Genomic DNA, 13,356 nt, shown 5'->3' with positions numbered 1-13,356 from the left:
TATGTAATTTTTTTTTCTGTCCCTGCCTATTGCCCATCTATCCCTATCCCCCATCCTTAACTTTTTTTTTTGTAATTTTTTTTTAAACTATATTAAAAGTGCCTTTCTGTCTGCCTGGTAGTGTCCTCACTTACCAGGCAGACTTCCCCAGCAGGCACGACATCACTGATGCCTGCTGGGGGGGCCGACTTCTGCTCTTAACTCATATATACAGGGTGCCTCCAACTGTTTCACCACTACAACTCCCAGCTTGCCCTGACATCTATTGGCTGTCAGGGCATGCTGGGAGTTGTAGTGGTGAAACTGGAGGCACCCTGTGTTGAAAACAATGTTTTGTTACGGCTGAACTACGCCGCACAACCTTCTCTACTCGCGCCGCCGCGCAACCTGCTCTACCCCCCCCCCCCAATCGCTTACCGAAGTGCAGGGGTGCTGGACAGTCCTGAGGCAGCATCAGCAGCGGCGCGTATCTGCCGGGAGGAGGGGCTGGCGTGTGAGGCCAGGGAGCCAATGCACGCATCCTCTGTGCTCTCCCTGGCAGGGAGCGAGCGCAGGCTGACTGGCTGACTGAATTAGGACCGATTGCCTGGCCGGCATTGGTCCTAATTCAGTTGTCACGGCGGGCTGGAGCCGGCCACTAGGAGGGAGACCCCTAGTGGCCGGTTTTCAAATATAATAAAAACTATTTTAATAAGAAAAAATAAAAATAAAAAAAATCATGAAAGTATATTGGAGATGTTGTAGTACATAAGTACTACAATGTATCAAAAAAAAAAAAAAAGGTTGGTGACAGTGCCCATTTAACTATTTGAACATGAGATTAATCTCTAACAAGTAAAAAAAAAAAACTAAAACTATTTTACAACAATGTACCCATACAAAGGCAGGCATGTTATGTAGTTGTATGTTAGAGCATGACATCATCCGCAGTTACCTACTTTTTATACCTAGGTCGGTAACATCCGCTACATCTAGAGGAAAGATTTCAGTCATTAGACAGGGATTCTTTACTGTAAGAGCAGTACAGGTTATGGATACTATATTTATGGGGATAGAACGTTGTCCAAAAAGGAATTTTACCTCTGTCTTGGGGCAATCTGTGTCAGCCTCATGGGGTTTTGTTTTTGCATTTCTTTGGGTCAACACAGTAGGGTTTTAGGTTGAACTTGATGGACACTTCTTCTTTTTTATTTTTTGTTTTTTTTCTTCTAGTTAACTTTTTTTTTATTTATATTTTTATTTATTGGGATTAGTTTGTAGGCAAAATAAACACTGGAGTACATTAGGGCTTTTATTTTGTTGAAAAATATTCAGGGTATTGAGTGACGGGTGCAATTATCGCATTGCTGCTGTTGTTAAAATGCTCTCCTTTCTAAAAAATAAAAATGTTTTTAAATCATTTTGATTCCAAAAAGTTGTAATAAAGAATTACTTCATGTAGGTATTACCAGTCTAACACAGTGCTTGCTACTACCACACCTGTCTGTGTCAGGAACTGCCCAAAGTAGGAGAACAAAGAGGTTTCCTTTATGGATTTGACCCTGCAGGAGAGGTTTGCTATTGGCATTTGCTCCTGCTCTGAACAATTCCTAACTCAGAGGTGGCAGCAGGGAGCACTGTATCTCTTAAAGAGGTACTCCGCTGCTCAGCATTTGGAACAAACTGTTCCGAAAGCTGGAGCCGGGAGCTTGTGACATCATTGCCCCGCCCCCTATGACAACACGAGCTCCCGACGCCGGCTGAAGCGTTCGGACAAGTTTGTTCCAAATGCTGAGTAGCGGAGTACCCCTTTAATTGGAAAGTCTACAGGACTACTTCTGGAGCATACAGCAGCACGTAGTGGAAGACTTATGATTTTTGAACAGAAGTAATTTACAAATCTGTAACTTTCTGCCACCAGTTGATTTAAAAAGGAAACCCCAACTGTTTGGCATGTGTCTACATGCTTACATTGACCAGTGTGCGCCCTGTTGGCTTCCTTATGGCTGGTATACATCTGTAAACTGTAGAAAATGATGTATGGGATTGTTTAATAGACTAATATATTCCATCCTGTGGGTTTTTGTAAAATAAATAAAACAAGTTAAAACCTTAAACATACCGTATAACCTATAGGTGATGGGATACCACTATATGGTGTTCCTTGCTGGCATACCATTAATTAGCTCCAGGGACATCACTGTCCATTTTTAGACACAGTCATTAGAGCTTCTTGAAGAGAAGATGCAGGGAACTCCTCCCCTTCTCCATTGTGGTGGTATAGCAGACAGACACCTGGCGCATTTTGCGGTACATCTTAAAGGCTTCCTCAGGTCTTCCTTTTCGAGGGCAATGTTTACCATTGTTTGCCTGTACAGTAAGAGTATGCTGCAGCCTTCTTTCGGGAGCATATTTCAGGAGGACTCCCAAGTGAAGGCTAAAACACAACGTGAACCCAGCCTAATAGCAATCCATATGTTGGGAAGATAAAAATGGCTGTAAAATGTCATTGAAAGGCTAAGCATGTTTAGTCTTGTAGTAACTGAGCCAAGATCTCCAGCAGAAATGTAACTAGATCCTTGGCAATGGTTAATTGCTTCCTCCAGACTCTGCTTACTTCTTGAGCTTTGTTGAGATGAAGCAGAGACGTGCAATAGAGATACAGGTCAAGAGAAGAAACAATTTGGTGGAAAGCTGTGCACCTGCTGTGCATTTTTCTCCCAGCTGTTGTGATGCCTGTAATATATTAATCTTTATGGGATCCAAGATGGGTTGAATGTTAGTATCTCTTACATGAAGATAAGATAAAAAATATTATGCTGCCACATATCAATGCATTTTACTGTGCCCTCAGACAAGATTGCGCCAGGGGAAGGTTATAGGGTTGTGTATGAAGAGCACAGGCATTCCCCAGATTATTATTTTTTGACTTACAGACAACCCCTTATGTCAGAGGTTTTTTGCTTGGGCTTTTTGTGGCCATCACAGGAACAACTTGGTGTGACATGGCCAATGTTCAGATGAACACTTCTCATGTTCTCCAGACCAGATCTCTGCACTGGTTTATAAAGGAAGGTTCTGAGCAGGGACCCCTTTTTAGGATATCCTTGCCCTAATAGAGTGAATGGTCAGCAGTGGGAGGCTGCTGCACCCTATTTTCCACAGCAAAAATCTGGAGCAGAATGCTGCTCATAAAATACATAGTGTGAATGGTTTAAGGTTACAGAGGAGCGTAAAGAGTGGCATGATGCGAATCATGGTATTCTAGGAAAAAAAAATTATCAACTGGCTCCAGGAAGTTAAACTGACTTACAGACTTGTAAATTACTTCTATTAAAAAATCTTAATCCTTCTAATTATCAGCTGCTGAAGTTGAGTTGTTCTCTTCTGTCTGTCAACAGTGCTCTCTGCTGACATCTCTGCTTGCCTCGGGAACTGCACAGAGTAGAAGAGGTTTGCTATGGGGATTTGCTTCTACTCTGGACAGTTCCCGAGACACGTGTCATCAGAGAGCACTTAGACAGCAAAGAACAACTCAGTTTCAGCAGCTCACAAGTACTGAAAGGATTAAGATTTTTTAATAGAAGTAATTTACAAATCTGCAAACTTTCTGAAACCAGTTGATATTTAAAAATTTTTTTTTTCCTGGATAACCCCTTTAATAAATTAGTCCATCACTGCTTTGTGCAGTAAAGATTTATTCCCTGTAGCAAGTTAAAGACATCACAAGTGGTCCTGTGTTTCAGGTAAGGGAATATTATGGAATACTGTACATGTATATTCCCTTTACTGCAGGAAGCTGTACTTGACTGGTCTATTATCTACTGTTGTCACAAAGATGCAGTCCTGCACCTGTCCCGTGCGTGGTCTGGAGTTTAATTTTTTTTTTTATTTGATTTTTTTTTTCCTTTTAGGGTGCATTCCCACCTGGCGTATTTGCTACTGCATATTTTCCTACTCATTGACTTCAATGGGAAATAAAATACGCAGCAAAGTAAGCCAGGTGGGAACGTACCCTTTATACACTTTTTTGCCCCTTTTTTTAGAATCATATGTAGTTTAAAAAGAAAACAGATATTATGGTGTCCTCTCTCTAAAATGAATTTCCAGTTTTTCTTAATAAACAGACATAAGGTTAAGAAGACTGAACACAGTTTGAGTTGGTTCCCACTAGGGATGTAAGAAAAAATCGATTCTCGCGATAATCGCGATTTTTCATTTGCCGATACAGAATCGATTCAAAATATTTTTGAATCGATTCTTTTAGGGATGTGGAATTTTTAATAAAACGCACTTTATCTTACCTGCCAACGAGCCCCCGGAGCTCCGGTACAGGTGTTCGGTCCCCGGGCTGTATTCTTCTTACTTCCTGTTAGTCCGGCACGTCACATGGAGCTTCAGCCTATCACTGGCCGCAGCGATGTCCCGCCTCCGCTGGTGATAGGCTGAAGCTCCATGTGACGTGCCGGACTAACAGGAAGTAAGAAGAATACAGCCCGGGGACCCAACACCTGTACCGGAGCTCCAGGAGCTCGTTGGCAGGTAAGATAAAGTGCATTTTATTTTATTTTGCAGCCCGGACGGGATAACATGAGAAAAGTGAGCACCGGAGTACTAGATCGCCGCTGTCAAAGCTGACAGCGGCGTCTATTGGGATCTATGAATGCTCCCAGGTGGGCGATATATCGCGATGTATCGTCACCTAGACGGTATCGCGATATATCGCGATATATCGAATCGCCACACTGGTATCGCGATTCGAATCGAATCGCCAAATTCTTGGCGATTCACACCCCTAGTTCCCACCTTTAACCAAAATACATCCTCAAAAATTTTTGACAGTGTTTGGGCCACTTCAGTAGGGGTTGAGCTTCACTAACCTAGCACCACCAATACACACCAAATGGCATACGACTTCCAGCCTCGTGTGCTGTGCAGTGCGGGGTGCTGCATCCCTCCCAAATAACTGATGGACTAAGGTGTTGGCACCCAACTGATCAGCAATTTATTGGCCTTGGTAAATGGGCTCATACTAGGGTTAAATTACCATTTTGTATCTTAATGCTGTGAATAAGGGTAATTGGTATGCACTTACCCTGACATCCCCATCGAGGACTATGGCTAATATGCCAATCTTCATTTTATATCAACAGATGACTTATTTAATAAATGGAGACAGATGGCTGGAAAACCACAGAATATGGATTTGTAGAGGTTATTGGGAGGACAGGACCCTCCGGGAACATTAACCACAGCGTCTAAATAGTGCAAGACTAAAAGTTTTTCCAAATAAACTTGCTGGTTTCTCTGCTCATGTCTCCTGTCTGACTGTGTCAAGAGCAAAAGGGGAATTAGATGCTGCGGTTTATGGCTTACATCTACTTAGTATAATAGAGAGCAGCAGTGACATGTTGAACCCGGTCACAAATGTCAAAATCATCTGCTGCAAGAGTTAAACCAGTAGATGAAGGAACAAGGACTCCAATCTGCCTCCTTTAGAACATTGACTTAATTTGCTTTCCTACCATGGGTGCCTTCCTTTCCTTTATTTTACATCCATCGTTTTTCCTTTCTTTACCGCTTTCCTTCATATTTTTCCTTTACCTTCTTTTTTCCAAGTCTTATAAGCTTTGTCAGGTCAACTTGTGTTCTGTGTTGCTGAATTCATGTAGGATACGTCCTCCTGTGAGCCAAATATGTATCCGTTTCCTTTCTCGTCTCAAAATAGTTTTCATACTCTCCCTTGAATGGACAATAATAGCACCTAAGGAAGTTCCTGCAGAATAGTATGTTTGCCTATAGGGCAGGTCAATGGATGCATTGAAATGTTTGTGGAGGTAAGGCCGGGTTCACACTAAGGCTGTTTGAAATTCTGGTGCAGCAGAGTCCCATTGCTGGCAATAGGATTCTGCTGCACAGTGCATGCTGGAGAGTTTTCATGGCGGACTTCCTGGCCGGAAAATCCTCTCGAAAAATATCGCCAGAGCAGGAGATCATGGTCCGACCCCCAGCGATAAGACACTTATGCCCTATCCATAAACTGTCCTGCACCACAGTATTCCTTTAAATGTGCATTTGGATGCTTTCCTGGAATGTGGGTATGCCTGGTACATTAATACCTTGTAATAGCCCTGCAGACTGCCTTAAATATAGAACTATTGTGTATTACTTTGTAAACCGGCTACTGTAGGTAATGATATATTGATGTCGGAGATATGACTGAGCCGTGAGACGGACAGTACAGTTATGGGATTGCCCCACTGTACGTCCAAAAGGGCATCAAACCCGGTTTTCCCATAACGTTAACTTAATCTTAACAGATTCATTATGTAAAAAGTGATATTTTTGATGAAATAATGTTAACGAAGGTATACACTTGCCCTCTGCCTTCTTTGTTGTGCCCTTATTATGCAGTACACTAAGTTGATCTTTCTTGTGCTCTTCTGTCCCGGGACTGTTAGTGTAGTGTTGAGGCCTTTGCACAGGTACTGCCGAGACTTTCTCACTACTGTAGAGAACAGCAGATCAGCTAAAGAGTTCCTGTGCATAAATAAAATAGAGGGACCAAGCGCTCCGTAGTGTGATAACATTTGTAACACAAGTTAAAAACCAGATATGACTGGTGCTTACGGTGGTTGTACAATCCACATACAACTATGGTATTAGCATGGATCAGAAGAGCATACGAGACCCTGCAGCGGCTCCTGGCATAGTAAACAGCAATCCAACACACACACACACCTCCAAGATAACGTCAGGAGCAAGCAAGGTGCTGGGACTCTTTAAAGGCTAAAAGGATTTATTACCCATAATGCAACGCGTTTCGCGGCAACTCTGCATCATCGGGGAAGATGAAGCATAGTTGCCGCGAAACGCGTCGGCTAATGGGTAATCCTTTTAGCCTTTGAAGAGTCCCAGCGCCTTGCTTGCTCCTGACATTATATTGGAGGTGTGTGTTGGATTCCTGTGCCTAAATGTCAAACAGTGTCACTTGAGGCCCTGATGATTAGAGCAAGTGGGCTTTTGGGAGAGCCGCTTCACGTTCCACTACATACAGCCCACTTACAATTAAGAAGCTGTATTGGGTAATTTTCATCTTCCCATACTGTTTTTTTATTAAATTTTTTTATTTTATTTCACCAAAATACTGGTAGTACTTTTACGTTCATTGTGTAGAAGATGGTTTTTTGACAACCTGGATTAATGGGAAAACTGCTTTTTAAAGGGGGCTATTCCATGTTCAAAAGTCATCCCCAGCCCACAGGATAGGGGATAACTAGTTGATCTGTGGGGGACTGGCTGCTGGGGCTCCAATGCTCGTTAGATCCGAGGCTCCTTCTCTGCCAAGTGGGTAGTACATATTCTTGACCACCTCTCTATTCCCTAACCCAGTCCTCAAGGACCACCAACAGTCCAGGATTTAAATTAAATGTTGGTTTGGCCTTGAGGACTGGGTTGGGGACCACATGCTTCATTCACTTGGGGAAAAGAGACCTACATTCTAATGACCTGTGGGGTTCCCAGCTAACAGACCCCCCCACTGATCAGCTTATTTTCACCTAACCCGTAGAAAGGTAATAACTCTTGATCTTAATTTTTTTTATTTTTTTATTTCAAGAAATCATTAAAGGGGTACTCCGGTGAAAACCTTTTTTCTGTTAAATCAACTGGTGGCAGAAAGTTAAACATATTTGTAAATTACTTCTATTAAACAAATCTTAATCCTTCCTGTACTTATTAGCTGCTGAATACTGCAGAGGAAATTCTTTTCTTTTTTGGAATGTTATCTGATGACATCACGAGCACAGTTCTCTCTGCTGACATTATAATAATGCTTTATTTATTGTTGTCCTTAGTAGGATTTGAACCCAAGTCCCCAGCAGTGCTAACCACTGAGCCACCATGCTGCCCTTAGCATACATCTGCTATGCATGGTTGCTAAAATGGACAGAGATGTCAGCAGAGAGCACTGTGCTCGTGATGTCATCAGTGTTCCAAAAAGAGAGACATTTCCTCTGTAGCATTCAGCAGCTAATAAGTACTGGAAGGATTACGATTTTTTTTATAGAAGTAATTTACAAATATGTTTAACTTTCTGCCACCAGTTGATTCAAAAGAAAAAAGGTTTTCACCGGAGTACCCCTTTAAGGGTTAACACTGGCCAACCCCATGTGCATCCCAGCTGAGTTCAGTGTCCTCAGCAGAGAACAGTTTAATCTTTCTGCGTGCTTGCAGTAGTAATGTGCAGAAAATCTGTTCCCCCACCCCACCCCACCCCCACAGAGTTAATAGTTACTGCTAAAATCTCTCATGATAGATGTTGAAAAGATTCGACACTGAGGCTTCAAGCCGCTCCGCACCTCTGTCTACTGTGTCTCTCCTGCAAGATATCCATTAATTTTCTGTCCCCGAGGTGATGAGTGTAGATTTCATTCACAAGAATCCCCGTGTCAGTCTTCTCCACAGTAAAAGGTGTGGTGACCCAGCTCTCAGGAGCTTAACGTGCTTCTATCATTCAAGGGGAAATAGGATTAGACATATCAAGGTACATTCTGGTGCCTCTCTGCCATAATATCCTTAATTACCCGATCGTCTTCTATCCCTGCTGACTTAAAAGCTGTAATCCCTCTTATTAAATGTGGAAAAAAATAAGTTTTTCTTTCTTTTGCAATATTCTATCCCAGTATGAGTGACTAGAACGCACGCGGCTAGCTTTATGGATGGGTGGCATGAAGAGGCATGTTTGTGCAACGACGGGGCATTATTTGCTGTATGACTAGATAGAAGGACTTGTTGATGGATGAAAAGCTGGAGGAGAACATGTGATTCACTTTGAGTAGATGATTTGCATATTTGAGTAAGCTTAAAGGGGTACTCCTGTGGAAAAAGAATCGTAGCTCTGAAAGTTGGGCATGGTCAGTAGAGCTCGTAAATTTATTTTTCTTTCAATTGCATCAATAGACTGCAAACTACGGCCCTCCAGATGTGGCAAAACTATAACTCCCAGCATGCCCGGACAGCCAAAGGCTGTCCGGGCATGCTGGGCGTTATAGTTTTGCAGCTCCACAGTTTGCATACCACCAACTTAAAGGGGGTTACTTTGCTGGAAATTATTATTATAATTATTATTTTTTTTTTATCAACTGGTGCCAGAAAGTTAAACAGATTTGTAAATGACTTCTATTAAAAAAATCTTAATCTTTCCAGTACTTATTAGCTGCTGAATACTACAGAGGAAATGGGTTTTCTTTTTGGAACACAGAGCTCTCTGCTGACATCACGAGCACAGTGCTCTCTGCTGACGTCTCTGTCCATTTTAGGAACTGACCAGAGCCGCATATGTTTGCTATGGACAGTTCTTAAAATGCCTGATGAAGCTGGTTATCCAGCGAAACGCATGCCGGGTAAATAAACCATTTTACCTTTGAAGTCCTGTGCGCTGCCTCTATCCTGGTTTGTTCCCTGGAGGGATCCGCTAAATTTCTTCGCCTGTGTGTCCAGGAGCAGCTGCCGCTCTTCGCCCGTTGCAGGGTCACTTCACGCCTTCACCATAGTTGTACTTGGTCGCAGTACAACTATACTTGGTGAGCAAGTTTTCTTGTCTATTATCTTTTTTCTTTGACATTACGCTATCACACTAGGAGCGCTCTCCTTGTCTGTCTATAGTTCTTAAAATGGACAGAGATGTCAGCAGAGAGCACTGTGGTCAGGATGTCAGCAGAGAGCACTGTGGTCATGATGTCAGCATAGAGCACTGTGGTCGTGATGTCAGCAAAGAGCACTGTGCTCGTGATTCAACAGACAGCTCTGTGTTCCAAAAAGAAAATAAATTCCTCTGTAGTATTCAGCAGCTAATAAGTTCTGGAAGGATTAAGATTTTTTTTTTAATAGAAGTAATTTACAAATCTGTTTAACTTTCTGGCACCAGTTGATAAAAAAAAAAAAAATAATTCCACGAGAGTACCCCTTTAACTGGGCAACCCTTGCCTCTGCTTTCTTAGTAGTGATGGTGCCCCCTATGTAATTTTCTCCTACATGTTCCTTCAGTGCTTCATCTACTGGCATGGAGAAGGTACGGTATGTACCAACTGAGGCCAATACCAAGGTTTAGTACAATGAGACTAGCCAGCTGAAAAATAAAGTTCTCCATATTCCGACCCCTATACGTTTTGCATAGTGTCTATTTTCTTTCAGAAGACCAACTCCATAGAAGACCACTTTTCAATGCAGTTGACTTCTGGAAGAGGTGTCGCTATACGTCTTGCGAATATACCTTTCAATAGCTTACAAACATGAAAGATTGTTAAACAGCAAGTCTAATGTCTTTATTCCTAATGAAACTAAGCGGTCACAAAATCTTGCACAACTCTGTCATTATCCCAGTCTCCATGTGCTTCCTCTGCCCTGCAGGAGTGGACTGTGTTGGTTTCTGCCAAATAATGCTTAATGAAGTCCGTACGGAGTGCGAGCAATGTCTTAAAGTTCTTCACCACTGCATGCTTCAAAGCCGCTTCCCTTAAAGGGAATGTGTCAGCAAAAAATGACCAATTTTTTTTTAAATCCGGTTTTTGTCACCAATTTTATTTATTTTTTTTTCTTTTCTAATGTTGAATTTTAGTATCCATATTTTACAATGAAATCTTACAATTTTCAGTCGGGCCTCTAGGCCTAAAACTAAGCTGAGACTTCCGGTTCTTCCTTTCTGCCTTTCTTCTCTCTCTACTAAGGTCCCCTTTCACTGTACTTGTCTGATGAGAACACTGGATCTACCACCATATACAGCAGAGTTCACCACCTGCCCTCCCTGCAGAAAGACCTCTCTAAAGGTCACAGCATTTAGAAATTCATGTGAATAGGGCCTGTCTATTTTCTATGTCCATAGGTCCCGCTGAAAGCATAGCTCTAAAAGTTGTTAAAATCAGCTGACAAGATGGCAGCTCCCATAATAATGTACAACACATAAAATAAAAAATAGAGATTCGAAAAAAAAGGAAAATGTTTAAAGGGGTACTCCATCGCAAACATCTTATACCCTATCCAAAGGATAGGGGATAAGATGTTGGATCACAGGGGTCCTGCCACTGGGGACCCCCGCGATCTCCGAGCCGGCAGTGGCGGCGTGAGGAACACGGAAGCTTGCAGCTTCCGTGTTCAAAACGTCACATCACCCCCCCCCTCCATTCAGGTCTATGGGAGGAGGCTTGACTGCCATGATGCCCTGCCTCCTCCCATAGAACAGTGTATAGCGGAAAAAAGCGGAGGTGGCGCCGGATGCGGTATAGGTCTCTAGCCAGTGTAGGTAGGTACCCGGATGGAGAGTAGCGTATCCCCTTGCCGGTGATGGGAGCTGGGTATGCAGGCCTGCTGCGTGAGGACGGACATTTCTCGCGGTTCTATTTGAACCTCTAAATACTCCTGTAAAAGACTATACCTTTGCATTTTATTTTTTTTACGTGGTTTTCATGCTCTTTTATTAAAAATGTTTGATTATGTAGGTCTCTCTTGCCCAGTCCACACCTGGCCCCGGCATCCACCCTACATGACGTCACCAGCTCACCTGGTTTGGCGCCAATTTTTCGTGTATTTAAATTCTCACACCTGTCACCTGGCCACACAGCAACCACCTGCAATTGAAAGAGAGCTGTGACTCCCGAAACGTGTCTTGCTTTATTCATTTATTTTCTTTGTTTTCTTTATGCTGTAAAAATAAATTTACTTTATACCAACACCCACGACTTTGCCACCGCAGCATTTTTTCTACATTTTCTGCATCCTCCCATAGAAGTGAATGGAGGGGTTGCGGTGGCCGCATAGTCATTGGGCACGGAGCAGAGTTCACTCCATGAGCCGAATGTCGGGGGGGGGGGGGGGGGGGTGAGAGGGGTTGGGCCATGCTGGAGATTGCGGGGGTCCCAAGTGGCGGGAGTCCCGCAATCTAACATCTTCTCCCCTATCCTTTAGATAGGGGTAAGATGTTTGCAATGGAGTACCCCTTTTATTTTTCTGATTAAAGACAGATACTTAAAAGTGACACATTCTCTTAAAGGATGGCTCTACTAAAACTACACTATTACGTTTGAGTCCCCCCCCCCCCCCCCCCATGTAAATATGTTTCTAATGTATTATACCATGTAATATGTTCAGAAAGTGTTGTCACTTTAAGACTGTGTTCACCATGTGACTTGTCATGTCCTTGTTACCCAGGAGGTACCAGTGACCAGGTGATCTCAGTGGTGACCTATGGGCTCCCTGTTAGTCTCCCCCATATAAGCCCTGGGTGGAGCTTCTCCCCTTTCCTTACAAGTCTTTGCTGAGGTCAAGTCTAGTCCTAGAGAGTGTCCAGAGTCATAGGATCCTCAAGTCCAGTCTGCAGCCACAAGTAGGCCTGTGCCTAGTCCAGGATCTAGCCGTATACCTTTTGGATGCTATCGAGGATAAATCATGCCTTGGTGTCATGAGTACAAGGGGTTAATGCCATCTGCCCCTAGGGTAATTCCATCTGACCTTTGCATCACACCCCATTACCACACTGCAGCACCCACTAACTTTGTTTATTGGATATTTTTACTGTAAGGTGGAGATATAGCCATAAGCCCATTGTATGATGTCTTGTTGCTTTCCCTACTGTGAAGTGGAACGCCTTTTAATTTTGGTAAGACCCATTGTCTTCAGAGGTTGTTTGGCTCATCTATGCCTTTGATATATTTCACATATGTAAGAGAGTTAACAAGGGTATGTAAAAATTCCAAGATTTCTTTTCTGGTCTAGATGTTATGTACAGAGTCCTGTTACACAAATTGATGAATTGTAAGGGTATTTTATTTGTGTTCATAGAACCAGTCATGCCACTCTAAAACACCTACACAAAATGCACAAATCTAGAGCAGTCCTTGTAACGAAGATTTATTTAATACAAATATAATAATTTATTAATCTCTGTACATGCTAAGAAATAATGCTCTCATTCCATGTATTTTTTTGTTAGGTAATGAATGTGGATGGAACTATGCGCAAGACCCTCATCGAAGACAAGCTGCCCCACATATTTGGTTTTACTCTGCTTGGAGATTACATCTATTGGACAGACTGGCAAAGAAGAAGCATTGAAAGAGTTCACAAAGTGAGGGCAAGTCGGGAAATAATCATCGATCAGCTGCCAGATTTAATGGGGCTAAAGGCAGCCAGCGTAACCAATACTTTTGGTAAGCTTTAACAATTTCTGCCTTGATTCTGATGCTTATCATATGATAAAGAAAAGGGAATCCAGTGACAGATGTTAGAGGATTTTATTACCTGCAATTCCTCAAGAGTAACTACAATTTCATTGAGGCCACAAAATACTTTCAAACTCCCGGCATCTCCAGAGCCTGCTGCTTA

General features: G+C 42.6%; 1 protein-coding gene across 5 annotated transcripts in view; it reads left to right on the top strand.

Annotated features, from left to right (window-relative positions):
- The window catches only part of LOC130277129 (low-density lipoprotein receptor-related protein 5-like), a 154,610-nt gene that overhangs the window by 95,312 nt on the left and 45,942 nt on the right, over nt 1-13,356 (top strand). For all 5 annotated transcript variants that reach the window (XM_056527495.1, XM_056527496.1, XM_056527497.1 and 2 more), the window contains one exon: nt 12,965-13,181. In XM_056527495.1, coding sequence (XP_056383470.1) covers nt 12,965-13,181 — 217 coding nt within the window. The remainder of the gene's footprint in view (nt 1-12,964; nt 13,182-13,356) is intronic.

The sequence above is a fragment of the Hyla sarda genome, chromosome 6 (assembly GCF_029499605.1).
Source record: "Hyla sarda isolate aHylSar1 chromosome 6, aHylSar1.hap1, whole genome shotgun sequence".
In the NCBI taxonomy this organism is placed as follows: domain Eukaryota; kingdom Metazoa; phylum Chordata; class Amphibia; order Anura; family Hylidae; genus Hyla; species Hyla sarda.
This window is presented reverse-complemented; position numbering and strand designations above follow the sequence as displayed.